An 18777-nucleotide genomic window follows, 5' to 3' on the forward strand; every position below is an offset into this window, starting at 1 on the left:
CAATGCTGAAGACACAAGTCTGTCAGAAAACCAAATCTTTGTCCGTGTGATGTATATACTTGATTGTCAAAAAGTCAGTATTTTTTCTGTCAAAAAATCTTTTTTTTTTCTGTCAATTGTCTGTTTTTTTCTGTCAAAAAGTCGGTATTTTTCTGTCAAAAAGTCGGTATTTTTCTGTCAAAAAATCAGTTTTTTTGGAAGTGTCAAAAAGTCAGGATTTTTTTTCTGTCAAAAAATCAGTATTTTTTCCGTCAAAAAGTTGTTTTTTCTGTCAGAAAGTCGGGATTTATTCTGTCAAAAAAATCAGTATTTTTTCTGTCAAATCGTCGTTATTTTTCTGTCAAAAAGTCGGTATTTTTTCTGTCAAAAAATCTGTTTTTTTCTGTCAAAAAGTCGGGTTTTTTTCTAAGTGTCAAAAAGTCAGGATTTTCTTTGTCAGAAAGTCAGGATTTTTTCTGTCAAAAAATCTGTATTTTTTCCGTCAAAAAGTCGGTATTTTTTCCGTCAAAAAGTCAGTATTTTTCTGTCAGAAAGTCGGGATTTATTCCGTCAAAAAAAATTTATTTTATCTGTCAAAAAGTCGCTGTTTTCTGTCAAAAAGTCAGTATTTTTTCTGTCAAAAAGTCAGTATTTTTCTGTCAAAAAATCAGTATTTTTCCTGTCAAAAAGTCAGGTTTTTTTCTGTCAAAAAGTCAGGGGTTTTTTGTCAGAAAGTCAGGATTTTTCTGTCAAAAAAATTGGTAATTTTTCCGTCAAAAAGTATTTTTTTTCTGTCAAAAAAATCTGTATTTTTTCCGTCAAAAGTCGTTTTTTTCTGTCAGAAAGTTGGGATTTATTCTGTCAAAAAATCGGTATTTTTCTGTCAAAAAGTCGTTATTTTTCTGTCAAAAAGTCTGTATTTTTCTGTCAAAAAGTCGTTATTTTTCTGTCAAAAATTCGGTATTTTTTCTGTCAAAAAAATCGTTTTTTTTCTATCAAAAAGTCGGTATTTTTCTGTCAAAAAGTCGGTATTTTTTCTGTGGAACAATCAGGTTTTTCTGTCAAAAAGTCAGTTTTTTTTTCAAAGTGTCAAAAAGTCAGGATTTTTTTCTGTCAGAAAGTCAGGATTTTTTCTGTCAAAATATCGGTATTTTTTACGTAAAAAAAATCTATTTTTTTCTGTCAGAAAGTCGGGATTTATTCTGTGAAAAAATCAGTTTTTTTCTGTCAAAAAGTCGGTATTTTTTCTGTCAAAAAATCTGTTTTTTTCTGTCAAAAAGTCGTTTTTTTTTCTAAGTGTCAAAAAGTCAGGATTTTCTTTGTCAGAAAGTCAGGATTTTTTCTGTCAAAAAATCTGTATTTTTTCCGTCAAAAAGTCGGTATTTTTTCCGTCAAAAAGTCAGTATTTTTCTGTCAGAAAGTCGGGATTTATTCCGTTAAAAAAATTGTATTTTATCTGTCAAAAAGTCGGTGTTTTCTGTCAAAAAGTCGGTGTTTTCTGTCAAAAAGTCAGTATTTTTCTGTCAAAAAATCTGTATTTTTTCCGTCAAAAAGTCGGTATTTTTTCCGTCAAAGAGTCAGTATTTTTCTGTCAGAAAGTCAGGATTTTTTCTGTCAAAAAATCGGTATTTTTTTCCATCAAAAAGTCGGTATTTTTTCTGTCAAAAAGTCAGTATTTTTTCTGTCATAAAAACTTTTTTTCTGTCAAAAAGTCTGTTTTTTTTCTAAGTGTCAAAAAGTCAGGATTTTTTTTCTGTCAGAAAGTCAGGATTATTTCTGTCAAAAAATCGGTATTTTTTCCGTCAAAAAATCGATATATTTAATGTCAAAAAGTCGGTATTTTTCTGTCAAAATGTCTGTATTTTTCTGTCAAAAAATCAGGTTTTTTTGGAATTGTCAAAAAGTCAGTATTTTTTCTGTCAAAAAATCTGTTTTTTTTTCTGTCAAAAAATCTGCATTTTTTTCCGTCAAAAAGTCGTTTTTTTCTGTCAGAAAGTCAAGATTTATTCTGTCAAAAAATCTGTATTTTTTTTTGTCAAAAAGTCGGTATTTTTTCTGTCAAAAAATCTGTATTTTTCTGTCAAAAAGTCTGTATTTTTCTGTCAAAAAGTCTGTATTTTTCTGTCAAAACGTCTGTATTTTCTGTCAAAAAAATCAGTTTTTTTTGGAAGTGTCAAAAAGTCCGGATTTTTTTTGTCAAAAAATCTGGGGTTTTTTGTCAAAAAATCTGGGGGGTTTTCTGTAAAAAAACGGTATTTTTTCCGTCAAAAAGTTGTTGTTTTCTGTCAGAAAGTCGGGATTTATTCCGTAAAAAAATCTGTATTTTTCTTGTCAAAAAGTCGGTATTTTTTGTCAAAAAATCTGTTTTTTTTTAAAGTGTAAAAAAGTCAGGATTTTTATTATCCATTACAGGAGCTGTGTCAAAAAATATATATCATGATTTGTAATAATATAAGTATATTGTTATATTTGAGGTAGGGTTAGGGTCATTGGTTAGGGGGGACAATGAAATAAATGAGACAATGAAAAAGAAGGATTACCTCCAAATTCTTCAGGACAAGATAAAATCATCAGCCCGGAGGTTGGGTCTTGGGCACAGTTGGGTGTTCCAACAGGACAATGACCCCAAACACACGTCAAAAGTGGTAAAGGAATGGCTAAATCAAGCTAGAATTTGTTAAAAAAAAAAAAGTTAAAAAATAATACTACCACCACCATGCTTGACGGTATGCATGGTGTTCCTGGGATTTAAAGGCCTCACCTTTTTCTCCTCCAAACATATTGCTGGGTATTGTGGCCAAACAGCTCCATTTTTGTTTCATCTGACCACAGAACTTTCCTCCAGAAGGTCTTATCTTTGTCCATGTGATGTCAGGTGACACAAAAACGTGACTTAAACGTGTGGACAATGCTGAAGAAACAAGTCCATGTCAGAAAACCCAATCTTTGTCCATGTGATGTACAGTATATACTTGATTGTTTTTTGTGACCAATCACTCTATCACAAAAAAAAATAAGAGTTGTAGCTGCACCAACAATGTACATTTGTTAGGTAAAATGAGTATAATCCGGGTTAAATGTGAGAGGTTTTGATCATTGATTACAGTGCATGGTGTTGCAGGTGGTGGTGGACTCTATGGTGTCCCTGTGCCGAGAGTTGTGTCCCATGTCCTGCTCGGCGGCCGAGAGGCTCAGTCCGTCTCTGTCCTCCATCTGCGAGCAGGTTCTGATCCCTCGCTCGGCCATCCGCAACGCCCTCATGGAGAGAGCGTCGGAGGACATCAACAGAGCCCTGGAGTAAGAACAAGCACTCCTTTCAATATTCTCAATAACGCTGGCGAGGGTTTTTATTTATTGTTGTCTCTTCACGTCAGAGAGGTGAAGTTGTCCGTGGTCTCCTATTTGACCAACTCCATCGTGGATCAGATCCTGCAAGAACTCTACGCCACTCATAAGACACTGGTACTGGTAATGGCCTTTTCTGCATGACTCCTTTTTCAATCAATCAATCAATCAATCAATTTTCAAGCGTTGAGACTAGGGTTGTACGGTATACCGGTACTAGTATAGTACCGCGGTACTAATGAATCATATTCGGTACTATACTCTGTTTGAAAAGTAAAAATAAAGTAAGTTTCTTACAAGTAGCATTATCACTGGAAGACGAGGAATAGCTAAACATGCTTCACTACACACCCAAGGAGGATACAATAGCTCACCAGCGTCACAATGTAAACAAACGCCATGGGTGGATCTACACTGTAATGATACCAAGTACAGCAGCGTATCTAGTCGATACTACTATATTTTTTAGAGATACACTTGAGATTGTTGCCTCTAATGTGCCTGATAGTGTGGTAAAAATGAGGGTGGTCCCAAAAAGGAGGGATTTTTTCAAATTGACTGTGTCGCTTTTAAAAGTGCTCCCCCTCTGGTCAACATATGAAATAACAAGTGTGTGTAAGAAATTGAAATGCGCCCCCTTTGGCCAAAATGTATTTAAAAAAAATAAATAAATATGTATATAGAGACATACTGTAATAATGAAGATTAAAAACAAATTACAAACAAAAAATAAAAATAAAATAAAAATAACTAAAAGCAGTGTTTTTCTCACAATGTGTCGACTTTTTTCTTATAAAATTGGGAACAATTTTAATATTGTTTTTGTTTATGTAATATTGCAATATTTTCTCGTAAAAGTATTACTTTTTTAATGTAAAATTATTACTTTTTAATGCAAAATGGTGACATTTGTATTTACATTATTGCCATCATTTTTTTAAATTTTTTGAGTAGTTAGGATTTTTGTCATCATTTTGGCAAGTTAAATTCAGATTATTATTAAAATATTGCCAATATTTTAAAGTACTCTTATAAAATTGTGACTTTTGAGTAAAATTACGACTCTTTTAAAAAAAATTGCCAAAATGTTCTACTTTTCTTGTAAAATTGCGACTGTTATTGAGTAAATGTCCAACTTTTATCATAATATTGCACAAATGTTCAGTTTTTCTTGAAAAATTTTGACTTGCGTTGAGTAAAATGACGACTTTTATTATAATACGGCCAACATTCTAAGTTTTTCTTGTGAAATTGTGACCTTTTTCTTGTGAAATTCCAACTAATTTTTCACAACAAGCTTGTTTATATTTGCATAGTATGTATATATTATTCATGTTGTAAATACAAATACGAGTGTGTGTGTGTGTGTGTGTGTGTGTGTGTGTGTGTGTGTGTGTGTGTGTGTGTGTGTGTGTGTGTCAGTTGCGTCAGGTGTCCCAGGTGAAGCGCTGGGAGGATGTGGGGTCAGGAAGACACACCATCAGACAGTCCAGGATCATGGAGTCTTTGGAATTCCCGGATGAAGACATGGGCGTGACCCTAGGAATAGTAAGAGTACTACGATGTTTTTTTAAGGCATATTCAATATTTTTGGCTTGAATTAAGGATTGTCAAGCGTTACAATAGCTGTGGGGTGTCTAAAGTGTGGCCCGAGAGCCATTATCCGCCCGTAGCTAACTTTCGTACGGCCTGCTGCACAATTATTAGCATTCTAACTTTAGCATGTTAGCTATTTTTTGTTAATTTTGCAGTTATAAAGCTCAGCGCCAAATAATTTGTTACTTGACGAATGAAGCCTGTTAGCATGCTAGCTTTTTAAACAAAAATGTTTAGCTAGTTTTGGTACTTGATGCATGCTAACGTTAGCAGGTTAGCATTTTAAACACATTTTTCAGGTACACTCGTCAGAGTAATTTGGTACGTGACGCATGTTACGGTGAGCGTTCAGGCATGCATGCTAGACTTTTTAGTTGATTCAACAAATATTGGGGTGTCAAAAAAAAAAGAAAAAGTTTATATATATATATATATGTTTTATATATATATATATATAAATAAAACATTTATATATATATATATATATATATATATATATATATATATATATATATATATATATATATATATATATATATATATATATATATATATATGTCTTAAGGTTATCCAAAAAATAGTGCTCGATACCGTAGTAGAGCGCAATATATGTATGTGTGGGAAAAAAAATCACAAGACTATTTCATCTCTACAGGCCTGTTTCATGAGGGGGTTCCCTCAATCATCAGGAGATTTTAATGGGAGCATTCACATATCATGGTTTATACAGGGCACAGAGTGGGTGGGTACAGGCTGGCGTAGGGGCGTGGTGATTGGCTCATGTGTTACCTAGGAGGTGTTTCCGTCTGTGGCGGCATGCTGTTACAATTTCGCTGCGCTTGTTGAGGGATGACAGGTCTGGACGGTAAATAATAAACAGTTTCTCTTTCAAGCATAGGTTGCATCTTTTATTACCACTATTGTAAGGTGTGCTGGATGCAAGAATTTGCCATGTTATTGAATATTCAACATTATTGTCTTTGAGGTCCCAAATGTGTTTGCTGAGTTCTGTGGTATTCCGCAGGTTTTGGTTCCTGAAAGAAGCCTTGTGATTGTTCCATCTGGTTTTGAACTCCCCCTCGGTTAATCCTACATATGTGTCGGATGTGTTAATGTCCTTGCGTGTTACCTTAGATTGGTAGACAACTGATGTTTGTAAGCACCCCCCGTTGAGAGGGCAATCAGGTTTCTTTCGGCAGTTGCAGTCTTTGTTGGTTTTGGAGTCGCTCTGTCTGGGGGCCGGCGGCTCATTTGCAATTGTTTTGTTGTGGTTTGAGATAATTTGTCGTATATTGTTCATACAGCTGTAGCTCAATTTAATGTTGTTGTTGTTGAATACTTTTCTTAGGGTGTTGTCTTTGGGAAAGTGTTTGTCAATCAGATTGAGGAATTTGCGTCCAATGTTAGTTGAGACGTTTTTGCTGTATGGGGGGTTGTACCAGATGATGTCGTTTCGTTTTCTGTTCTTTTTTGGTTGGTTTCCTGGCGTGGGTTCATAGGTGAGGGTGAAATTGTATCCGCTTTCATCAAGGGCTTTTTGGTACGGGGGGGTTGCTTGGTCAAATTCAGCTTTGCTAGATGACAGCATCGATAGCCTTTTATTAATTCCGGTAGGTATTCTTTTCGTGGTGGTGGGTGGGTGGTTGCTGTCATGGTGCACGTATTGGAGTGTTGTGTTGGGTTTCGTGAATGGTTGGTAGCTGTTAATGCGAAATATATATATATATATGTATATATATGTATATATAAATGTTATATATATATATATATATATATACATATATATATATATATGGGGTCGCTGGGGGTGCTGGAGCCTATCTCGGCTGCATTCGGACAGTAGGCGGGGTACACCCGGGATTTTCTTGTCAAAAAGTCTGGATTTTTTTGTCAAAAAATCTGGATTTTTTTTCTGTCAAAAAGTCTGGATTTTTTCTGTCAAAAAGTCTTGATTTTTTTTCAGTTAAAAAATCTGGATTTTTTTCTGTTACAAGTCAGGTATTTTTCTTTCAAAAAGTATGGTTTTTGTATGTCAAAATGTCTACATTTTTTTCTGTCAAAAAGTCAGGATTTTTTTCTGTCAAAAAGTCAGGATCTTTTCTGTCAAAAAGTATGGATTTTTTCTATCAAAAAGTCAGGATTTTTTCTGTTAAAAATCAGGTATTTTTCTTTAAAAAAGTATGGGTTTTTTATGTCAAAATGTCTACATTTCTTCTGACAAAATGTCTAAATTTTTTCTGTCAAAAAGTCATGATTTTATTCTGTCAAAAAGTGTGGATTTTTTTCGTCAAAAAGTCGGGATTTATTCCGTCAAAAAATCGGGATTTTTTTTCTGTCAAAAAATCGAGATTTGTTTTGTCAAAAAAATCGGGATTTTTTCCGTCACAAAATCGGGATTTTTCCGTCAACAAATCGGGATTTTTTTCCGTCAAAAAATCTGGATTTTTTCTGTCAAAAAATCGGGGGGTTTTCTGTCAAAAAATCGGGATTTTTTTCCGGTAAAAAGTCTGGATTTTTTTCTGTCAAAAAGTCGGGATTTTGGACAAGCGGTAGAAAATGGATGGATGGATATATATATATGTGTAATTTTAATTTTATTATTATTATTATTATTTTAATCTGTCCTGTCCAGCCACTTTATTAAATGCTTCGGTACAATTTTATGAAACAAAACCAGTTTTATAGAAATGTATCAGACCTGTTTATCGGTTTTATTGAGGAATTTGGTTATTCATAGAACTGCCACCCATTGTTATTAAAAAAGTATTGATTTTGAACCGAGAATCGATTTCTGAATCAAATCGTTACCCCCAAGAATCGAATCGAATCATGTGATGCCCAAAGATTTACAGCCCTAACAGGTATACACATTTGGTGTACACGCAAATAATTTATTTGTTGCATTATTGGATAATATTTGTGTTAAAAAATGTATGTGAGTGCATGTTTTTTTTTTTGTGAAAATAGACGAATACATTTCGTAAGAAAAGCAAGTACTTTGATAATTATCCTCAGCCTTTCGAGGGCCAAATAAATTAATATGACGGGCCTTGAGTTTGACACCTCTTACATGCACTTCCACGGTGCTCAATAACAATTACTTCTAGCAATTGTGTAAAGTTGCACAGACAATAAAATGTCTGCGCTGTTAAGGTTTGAGTTGTTATTGTTGAATAATCTGCACAGTAAAAAAAGCTATTTTTGCTCTGAAGGACACAATGGCTATAAAGAAGCGGAGCTCCAGAACCAGAAGAATCCGCCCTGTCTCCACCAGACCAGGTGAGGTTTTTAAGCTACTGCATAGACTTGACGAAGGCATGAGTTAACAAATCTAAAATTTGTTGTAGGTCTCGGAGACGAGCCCAACTCCTCCCCCGTCCCTTCTCATGCTCCTCCACCCGCTGCCCACCTTTCCCACTCGGCATCGTGGGAGTGTCTGTCCACCCTCCCCACCAACGGCTCGCCCTTACGCCACGTGACCCACGTAAGGCCCCGTCCGCCGCGGAGACACAGAGCGGGGCACCTTCCCCCAGAAGCTGTGAGTTCATGGCAAATGACCGCCTGTGAGCCGCGAGGGCAGCGTTGCCGCGAGGGCAGCGTTGCCGCGAGGGCAGCGTTGCCGCGAGGGCAACATTGCCGTCTCCCCCACCAATGAGAGCCAAACAGTGTGAAAGTGATTGTGAGCAGTTAGCATGTTGGAAATAGCATCTTTATTACTAAGGAGCACTAGTGGGGGGTTGTGGCAACACTTTGTTTCCACGCAGCCCTGAGGCGAAAAACTGTTCTTCTGAAGGTTGCCGGCTTCGTGCCAACTTTTCATTCATGCTACTCCCGATGCCAGTGGCACTTTCCAAAAATAAGATGCTGTTGACTTCAGAGGCGGTTGCCTTTGTCTCGATGCAATAACTGCCTTCTGTAGGCGTTTTCTGACTTACCCACTTTGGAGAAACGTTCTGAGCTGATAGTGACGGGTTGTTTACACAGACTGGATTTAGTCTGCTTGTTGTTTTGGTTTTTAAATGCATAATGACTACTGGTGTCGAAAGGAATTGAGTTTCGTTTGAATAGCGATTCTTTTTGGCATTAAAAAAAAAAAAAATCGATGTAATTATTTTTTTTATAAATATGTCCTGTCCAGTCAGGGTGTCAAAAAAAACTGATTTTCAGATTAATCGCAATTCTTATTTGTAACGATTTTTAATTGATTAAAAAAGATCAAAAATCTATGTAATATATATACTTTTTTTTAATTTTTTTTATGTGTTTTCCGGTAGGGGTATAAACAAAAAATGGATTTTCAAATTAATTGCAATTCGTATTTGTTACGATTTTTAATCGATTAAAAATAAATAAAAAATAGATGTATTTTTTTTTTTTTTTTAAATATGTCCTTTCCAGTAGAGGGGTTAAAAAAAACTAGATTTTCAGATTAATCACAATTCTTATTTGTAACGATGTTTAATCGATTAAAAAAAATCAAACATCGATGAATTTATATTTTTTATGAATATGCCCTTTTCAGGAGAGGTGTAAAAAAAGAAATAATTTCAGATTAATTGCAATTATTATTTGTAACGATTTTTAATCGATTAAAAAAATGTTTTAATCGATGTAATGTATACATTTTATTTTTAAATATGTATTTTCCAGTAAGAGTGTCCAAAAAAATTAGATTTTTAGATGAATCGCATTTCTTATTTGTAACAGTTTTTAATCGATTAAAAAAAATTAAAAATCGATGTTATATATATATATATATATATATATATATATATATATATATATATATATATATATATATATATATATATTTAAATGTCTTTTTCCCAGTAAAAATGTCCAAAAAAAAAAAAAGTTAGATTAATCGCAATTTTTATTTGTAACAATTTTTAATCGATTAAAAAAAAAATCAAAAATCCATGTAATATTTTTATATATATATATATATATATATATATATATATATATATATATATATATATATATATATATATATATAATGTGTGTGTATATATATATATATATATGTGTGTGTGTGTGTATATATATATATATATATATATATATATATGTGTGTGTATATATATATATATATATATATATATATATATATGTGTGTGTATATATATATATATATGTGTGTATATATATATATATATGTGTGTGTGTATATATATATATATATATATGTAAAATGTCCTTTCCAGTAGGGGTGTAAAAAAAAAAAAACCTTTTCAGATTAAGCGCAATTATTATTTGTAACGATTTTTAATCGATTAAAAAAATCGATGTAATATATAAATGTATAAAAAAAAAAAATTAACATGTATTTTCCAGAAAGAGTGTCCAAAAAAAATTAGATTTGTATATTAATCGCAAATCTTATTTGTAACAATTTTTAATCGATTAAAAAAAAAAATCGATGTAATATATATATTTTTTTAATGTCTTTTCCAGTGTCATAAAAAATAACCATTTTTAGATTAATCGCAATTCTTATTTGTAACAATTTTAACAATTTTTAATCGATTAAAAAAAAATCAAAAATCGATGTAATCTTATATATATATATATATATATATATGTGTGTATGTATGTATGTATATATGTGTATGTATGTATGTCCTTTCCAGTAAGTGTCCAAAACAAAAACAAATTCTGATTAATAGCAAAAGAAGAAAAAAACACATCAAACGTTTTTATCGAACACATTTTTTATATATATATTTTATGACCCAGCCCTAGGTTGAGCGTCGTTAAATGTCTTCCTGTTTCTTACAGCATTACTCTGAGAATGGAGGAGTCAGCATGCTGGAGGACGGACTGCCAGACTTCTACAGCAAGAGAGTTCTACCTGACAGGTAGGACCAGTTTTTTTTGTTATTATTCAAAATGTTGCCATTTATTACACTTTTATCACCTCAATGGCAGCAACATTGTAATAATAAAAACACTACTGATGTTTTATTGATTAGCATCAGAAACTATTATCATATTTTCCGGGCTGTAGAGTGCACAGATACAGTATATAAGCCACTAAATGTTAGAAGAAAAAAATATTTTCCTTATATTAGCCACACACGTTGTGAAATTAGTTATTTAAAACATATATATTTTGTAAATATTTATTTACATACCTTAATTGTGTCGGTGTCTGTAGCGCGGCAGTAAAACGGCTGATCAAACAAAACAGAAGTCATCATCATGGACAGACTCAATAACTCCACCGTGACGTTTCAGTGGATTTACCAAAATGAAACGATACACAAAGAATGCTGTTGTAAGTTAATAATACTAACACAGACACTCGTAAACATGTTAGCATGATAGCTAATGCTAACGACGCTAGCTTCGTTACATTACAATAACACAATAAAACTCCTACGGACATCACACATGGGAGGGTTTAGTAAGTATGGATTGTTTTGGTTATATTGTAAAACTTACAAACCTTGCATGGAGCGATGAATGAGTAGAAGCGCCGTGGATGGAACGGCACTTGTAGTTCCGGTTTAAAGCTCAGTCTTAACAGGAGTGCCGCACCTGCGTGAGCGATCTCGTCCAAAAGATGGCGCCATAGCAGACACAATAACACACATTTTCAAAGTCTTAGCTTGTTTTTGTTTAGTTTTTTTTAACTATTTGCCTTATGGCCGTAGGGAAAAAAGTAGCGGTTTATAGCTTGCGTTTAATTAACTACCTCAACTGTGAAGATTATAATCCACAGATATATACGTTGTGAAATCAGTTATTTACACATATATATTTTGTAAATATTTATTTATATACCTTCATTGTGTCGGTGTCTGTAGCACGGCAGTAAAACGTTTGATCAAACAAAACGGAAAAATAAAATCGATGTAATCTTTTTTTTATTTTTTTTTAATAAATGTCCTTTCCTTTAGGGGTGTCAAAAAAATAATTCGATTTTCAGAATAATCGCAATTGTTATTTGTAACGATTTAAAAAAAAAAAAAAAAAATCAAACTTTTTATTTTTTATTTTTTTAATGGTTTTGATGCTTTTTTGGAATGCTTAAAATGAGAAAAATACGCAAATGTTACATGTTATTAAGAGTTTGCCTGTTACTACTTAACACGTAATGACTACGGGTGTCAAAAAAAATTGATTTTCATTTGAATCGGGATTCCTTTTTGGAACAATTCTTAATCAATTCAAAAAATTAAAAAAATTTGATGTAATATTTATTTTTTCATAAAAAAGCCCTTTCCAGTAGGGGTGTAAGAAAAAAATATCGATTTTCAGGTTAATCGCGATTTTTATATGTAACGATTTTTAATCAATTTAAAAAAAAATAGATGTCATTTTTATTTTTTTATATTTTTTTATGTCCTTTCCAGTAGGGGAGTCAAAAAAAATCGATTTTCAGATTAATCGTGATTCTTATTTTTACCAATTTTTAATCGGTTAAAAAAAAATCTATTTATCCATCCATCCATCCATCCATCCATCCATCTTCTTCCGCTTATCCGAGGTCGGGTCGCGGGGGCAGCAGCTTAAGCAGGGAAGCCCAGACTTCCCTCTCCCCAGCCACTTCGTCCAGCTCTTCCTGTGGGACCCCGAGGCGTTCCCAGGCCAGCCGGGAGACATAGTCTTCCCAACGTGTCTTGGGTCTTCCCCGCGGCCTCCTACCGGTGGGACGTGTCCTAAACACCTCCCTAGGGAGGCGTTCGGGTGGCATCCTGACCAGATGCCCGAACCACCTCATCTGGCTCCTCTCGATGTGGAGGAGCAGCGGCTTTACTTTGAGCTCCTCCCGGATGGCAGAGCTTCTCACCCTATCTCTAAGGGAGAGCCCCGCCACCCGGCGGAGGAAACTCATTTCGGCCGCTTGTACCCGTGATCTTGTCCTTTCGGTCATAACCCAAAGCTCATGACCATAGGTGAGGATGGGAACGTAGATCGACCGGTAAATTGAGAGCTTTGCCTTCCGGCTCAGCTCCTTCTTCACCACAACGGATCGATACAGCGTCCGCATTACTGAAGACGCCGCACCGATCCGCCTGTCGATCTCACGATCCACTCTTCCCCCACTCGTGAACAAGACTCCGAGGTACTTGAACTCCTCCACTTGGGGCAAGATCTCCTCCCCAACCCGGAGATGGCACTCCACCCTTTTCCGGGCGAGAACCATGGACTCGGACTTGGAGGTGCTGATTCTCATCCCAGTCGCTTCACACTCAGCTGCGAACCGATCCAGTGAGAGCTGAAGATCCTGGCCAGATGAAGCCATCAGGACCACATCATCTGCAAAAAGCAGAGACCTAATCCTGCAGCCACCAAACCAGATCCCCTCAACGCCTTGACTGCGCCTAGAAATTCTGTCCATAAAAGTTATGAACAGAATCGGTGACAAAGGGCAGCCTTGGCGGAGTCCAACCCTCACTGGAAACGTGTCCGACTTACTACCGGCAATGCGGACCAAGCTCTGGCACTGATCATACAGGGAGCGGACTGCCACAATCAGACAGTCCGATACCCCGTACTCTCTGAGCACTCCCCACAGGACTTCCCGAGGGACACGGTCGAATGCCTTCTCCAAGTCCACAAAACATATGTAGACTGGTTGGGCAAACTCCCATGCACCCTCAAGGACCCTGCCGAGAGTATAGAGCTGGTCCACAGTTCCACGACCAGGACGAAAACCACACTGTTCCTCTTGAATCCGAGGTTCGACTATCCGGCGTAGCCTCCTCTCCAGTACACCTGAATAGACCTTACCGGGAAGGCTGAGGAGTGTGATCCCACGATAGTTAGAACACACCCTCCGGTTCCCCTTCTTAAAGAGAGGAACCACCACCCCGGTCTGCCAATCCAGAGGTACCGCCCCTGATGTCCACGCGATGCTGCAGAGTCTTGTCAACCAAGACAGCCCCACAGCATCCAGAGCCTTAAGGAACTCCGGGCGGATCTCATCTACCCCCGGGGCCTTGCCACCGAGGAGTTTTTTAACTACCTCAGCAACCTCAGCCCCAGAAATAGGAGAGCCCACCACAGACTCCCCAGGCACTGCTTCCTCATAGGAAGACGTGTTGGTGGGATTGGGGAGGTCTTCGAAGTATTCCCTCCACCGATCCACAACATCCGCAGTCGAGGTCAGCAGAACACCATCCTCACCATACACGGTGTTGATAGTGCACTGCTTCCCCTTCCTGAGGCGGCGGATGGTGGACCAGAATTGCTTCGAAGCCGTCCGGAAGTCGTTTTCCATGGCCTCACCGAACTCCTCCCATGTCCGAGTTTTTGCCTCTGCGACCGCTGAAAAAATGTGACTCTTATTTTTACCAATTTTTAATCGGTTAAAAAAAAATCTATTTAATGTTTTGTTTTTTTATAAATGTCCTTTCTATTAGGGGTGTTAAAAAAAATCTATTTTCATATTAATCGCGATTTTTATTTGTAACGATGTTTAATCAATTTTTAAAACAAAATCCAAAATCGATGTAATTTTGTATTTAATTTTTTTTTAAATATGTCCTGTCCAGTCGGGGTGTCAAAAAATATATATATTTTCAGATTAGTATCAATTATTATTTTGAACGATTTTTAATCAGTTAAAAAACAATCGATGTAAAAAAAAATTTTTTATAAATGTCCTTTCCATTAGGGGTGTTAAAAAAATCGATTTTCATTTAAATCGCGATTTAAATTTTTTAATCAATTAAAAAAAAAAATCAAAAATCCAATGTTTTGGTAAATTTTTTTTTTCTTTATGGTTGTGATACGTTTTTGAAATGCTTAAAATGAGCAAAATACGCAAATTTTCGTTTGAATCTGGATTCTTTTTTGGAACAATTCTCAATCGATTCAAGAAAATTTAAAATCGATTTTTTTTTTTTCATAAATAAGCCCTTTCTAGTAGGGGTGTAAGAAGAAAAAAAAGATTTTCAAATTAATCGCAATTCTTATTTGTAACAATTTGTAATCGATTGAAAGAAAGAAAAACAATTGATTTAACCTTTTTTTTTTTTTTTTAATGTCCTTTCCATTAGTGGTTTTAAAAAAAAATTTGATTTTCATATGAATTATTTAATTATTATTTAATCAAAATTTTCGTTTGAATCTGGATTCTATTTTGGAACAATTCTTAATCGATTCAAAAATTTAAAAAATCGATGTAATCTTTTTTTTTTCCATAAATAAGCCTTTTCCAGTAGAGGTGTAAGAAAGAAAAAAAAAATTCAGATTAATCGCGATTTTTATTTGTAACGATTTTTAATCAATTTAAAAAAAAAAAAAAAATCGAATTGGGATTTTTTCTGTCAGAAATTCAGGATTTTTTCCATCAAAATTTGGGATTTTTTCTGTCAAAAAGTCAGGATTTTTTCTAAGTGTCACAAAATCGGGATTTTTTTTCCGTCAAAAAGTTAGTTTTTTTCTAAGTGTCAAAAATTTCTGTTTTTTTACCGTCAAAAAATCTGGATTTTTTTCCGTCAAAAAATCTGGATTTTTACCGTCAAAAAGTCGGTATTTTTTCTGTCAAAAAGTCGGTATTTTTTCCGTCAAAAAGTCTGTTTTTTTTTCTAGGTGTCAAAAAGTCGGGAATTTTTCCTGTCAAAAAGTCTGGATTTTTTCCTGTCAAAAAGTTGTTGTTTTTTCTAAGTGTCAAAAAAAAATTGACACTTTTTTTTACCGCCAAAAAATCTGGATTTCTTCCGTCAAAAAGTCTGGATTTTTTTCTGTCAAAAAGTCGGGATTTATTTCTGTCCAAAAGTCGGGATTTTTTTCATAAATTATTCATAAATAAGCCCTTTCTAGTAGGGGTGCAAGAAAAAAAAAATCGATTTTCAAATGAATCGCAATTCTTATTTGTAACAATTTTTAATCGATTGGAAAAAAAAAATCAATTTAACTTTTTTTTTTTTTTTTAAATGTAGTAGGGATGTCAAAAAATAGATTTTCAGATTAATCGCAATTCTTATTTGTAACGATTTTTAATCAATTAAAAAAAAAAAATCCAAAATCGGTTTAATTTTGTATTTAATTTTTTTTTTAAATATGTCCTGTCCAGTAGGGTTATAAAAAAAATCGATTTTCAGCGTAATTGCGATTCTAAATGTTGGTGATACCTCGGTTTTTGTAGGGCTCACCAAACTTTAATCTCTCGCTGTTTAGCCTTCTGACAAGTCGGGCCTGGAATGAGCTCTCTCTTTGATCCAGAGTCAATTACACTCAACACAACCTTATCAGCACCAGCATTTAAAACGTATCATTTTTATGGTGACAACAAGCCATAAAGACTCTTAATAATCCTTTTTGTTTCCTCTCTATTTGTGTTATTTCAATTAACCAACAAATATTTTTTGTTTCTCTGCCACTTTAGTCAGCTGTCATCCATCCACCAGGCCCAGTCGCTGAGGAGGAAAAAGAGACGCAGCGTGTTGTCCCTATTCTCAGGCTTCCGGAAGAGCCGCAACTCCACCATATCCAGCCAGGAGTTGGAGTAAGTCATGCACAGTAATAAAAAACTAAAAAAAAACTAAATATGTCATATCCTTCCAGTGTTGTTTTTAGGTTAGAGTTTGAACGGGCACATACAGTTGATAGACAGTTGCCATAGCCAATCATATCACGAGTTGTTGTCAGTAAGGCCTTCTAGCTGGCCTCACGCTGTGATTGGATACTCACTTGGGAGTCCCAAGTGAGTATCCAATCACAAGTTGCGAAAACAGGAAGTGTTTAAAAATTAAAAATAGATGTCATCTTTTTTTTTTTTTTTTTTTTTTACAAATATAAATATGCCCTTTCCAGTAGGGGTGGTAAAAAAAAAAATCGATTTTCAGATTAATCGCGATTTTTATTTGTAACGTTTTTTTAATCAATAAAAAAAAAATAATCAAAAATCGATGTCATTTTTTTACTTTATTTAAAAAAAAAAATGTATCCAAAAAAAAAATAAAAAAATTTCAGATTAATCACAATTCTTATTTTGAACGATTTTTAATCGATTAAAAAAAAAATCGATGTAATCTTTTTATTTATTTTTTTTAGAAATATGTTCTTTCCAGTAGGGGTCGTAAAAAAAAAAAAAAAATTCAGATGAATCGCAATTTTTATTTGTAATGTTTTTTAATCAATAAAAAAAAAAAAAAATCGATGTAAATTTTTTACTTTTTTTTTTTTAAATATGTATTAAAAAAAAAATTTAAAAAAATTTCAGATTAATCGCAATTCTTATTTTGAACGATTTTTAATGGATAAAAAAAATAAAATCGATTTTCAGATTAATCGATTTTTTTCATAAATAAACCCTTTCCAGTAGGGGTGCAAGAAAATATCGATTTTCAGATTAACCGCGATTTTTATTTTGAACGATTTTTAATCAATTTAAAAAATAAAAGAAATCGATGTAATTTTGATTTAATTTTTTTTTAATATGTCCTGTCGATTTTCAGATTAATCGCAATTCTTATTTTGAACGATTTTTAATCGGTTAAAAAAAAAATCGATTTAATTTTTTTTTTTTTTTATAAATGTCCTTTCCATTAGGGGTGTTAAAAAAAATAATATGCCGTGCACGGGGCCGATTTTCAGATTAATCACGATTTTTATTTGTAACGATTTTTAATCAATTACAAAATAATAATAATATTCAAATGTGTTTATTGTATTTTTTTATGGTTGTGATACCTTTTTGAAATGCTTAAAATTTGAATCGGAATTCTTTTTTGGAGCAATTCTTAATCGATTCAAATTAAAAATCAATGTAATTTTTTTTCTTTTCATAAATAACCCTTTTCCAGTAGGGGTGTAAGAAGAAGAAAAAAATTGATTTTCAAATTAATCGCAATTCTTATTTGTAACAATTTTTAATCGATTGAAAAAAAAAAAATCGATTTAACCTTCTTCTTTTTTAATGTCTTTTCCAGTAGGGGTGTAAAAAAAATAGATTTTCAGATTAATCGCGATTCTTATTTGTAACTATTTTTAATCAATGAAAAAAAAGAAAGAAAGAAAAACAATTTTTTTAAATTTATTTTAGTAAGTTTTCCCGACTGGGAAAACAAAACAAAAAAGTTTCAATGTAGATGCACTCCAGGACTGTTTCCAAAATGCCCATAAAAAGTGGTAGATGTCTCCTGCGTGTTTCAAAACATAGCAAAACGCCACGTGATAGCGTGAATGTGCAGTAAATGAGTGTCTCCATGGTGATAGTACACGCAGACCCCTCATTTAAATAGACAACACGCCCACTAGTAGTACACGCTATTTTATAGATTGCACACACAAAACCCTCATTTAAATAAACAACACGCCCACTAGTAGTCGCCAAAATATTCTCACGTTCCATCTTTGCTGACCTCAACGCTTTTATTTTGGACTAACATGTCTTCCTGTCCACATCAGCAGCACCTCGGAGAACGTTTACTCCATGATCCAGCACCCGAAGGATGCCGGGAGGGCAGATAATGCCGTGCACGGGGCCAACGGGGCCACACCCTCACCTGGGGCCGGGGAGGGTGTTCCTCTGCAAGGCCCGGGGCCCACCAGCCCCTCCTGCCTCGTCCAGCGACAGGTACCGCCACCTCTCGTAAGATGCTCCTCTGCTGATGTTAATGTGTTGTAAGCAATATGGTGGTTAAAGTTCCGAATTGCTGTGGTTTCTGATCGTTTGTGTGGGCACCAGAGGGATTGTTGTGTGTGTTAATAAGGAGACAGTTGATTAATCGCCTCCCTGTTGTTTTTGTTGGATATGGAGTACTGTACAGCACGTTATATTGTGTTTAAAGTCTGCAAACATTCACTAAAATATGGACTTTTCTCGAGGCTGGAACCAATTATTCATATTTACATTGTTTCTTGGGGAGGAATTTGCTTCACACTACGAACTTTTTC

General features: G+C 34.4%; 1 protein-coding gene across 10 annotated transcripts in view; it reads left to right on the forward strand.

The window, feature by feature from the left end:
• Positions 1–18777, forward strand: part of carmil3 (capping protein regulator and myosin 1 linker 3) — a 265948-nt gene that overhangs the window by 231200 nt on the left and 15971 nt on the right. For 4 of the 10 annotated variants that reach the window (XM_061935936.1, XM_061935943.1, XM_061935994.1 and 1 more), the window contains 8 exons: positions 3101–3276; positions 3354–3447; positions 4747–4872; positions 8133–8199; positions 8268–8458; positions 10702–10781; positions 16265–16384; positions 18289–18472. In XM_061935936.1, coding sequence (XP_061791920.1) covers positions 3101–3276; positions 3354–3447; positions 4747–4872; positions 8133–8199; positions 8268–8458; positions 10702–10781; positions 16265–16384; positions 18289–18472 — 1038 coding nt within the window. The remainder of the gene's footprint in view (positions 1–3100; positions 3277–3353; positions 3448–4746; positions 4873–8132; positions 8200–8267; positions 8459–10701; positions 10782–16264; positions 16385–18288; positions 18473–18777) is intronic. The other 6 variants (XM_061935973.1, XM_061935950.1, XM_061935987.1 and 3 more) reach the window with 6 other exon arrangements.

The sequence above is a fragment of the Nerophis lumbriciformis genome, linkage group LG03, assembly GCF_033978685.3.
Source record: "Nerophis lumbriciformis linkage group LG03, RoL_Nlum_v2.1, whole genome shotgun sequence".
NCBI lineage: Eukaryota > Metazoa > Chordata > Actinopteri > Syngnathiformes > Syngnathidae > Nerophis > Nerophis lumbriciformis.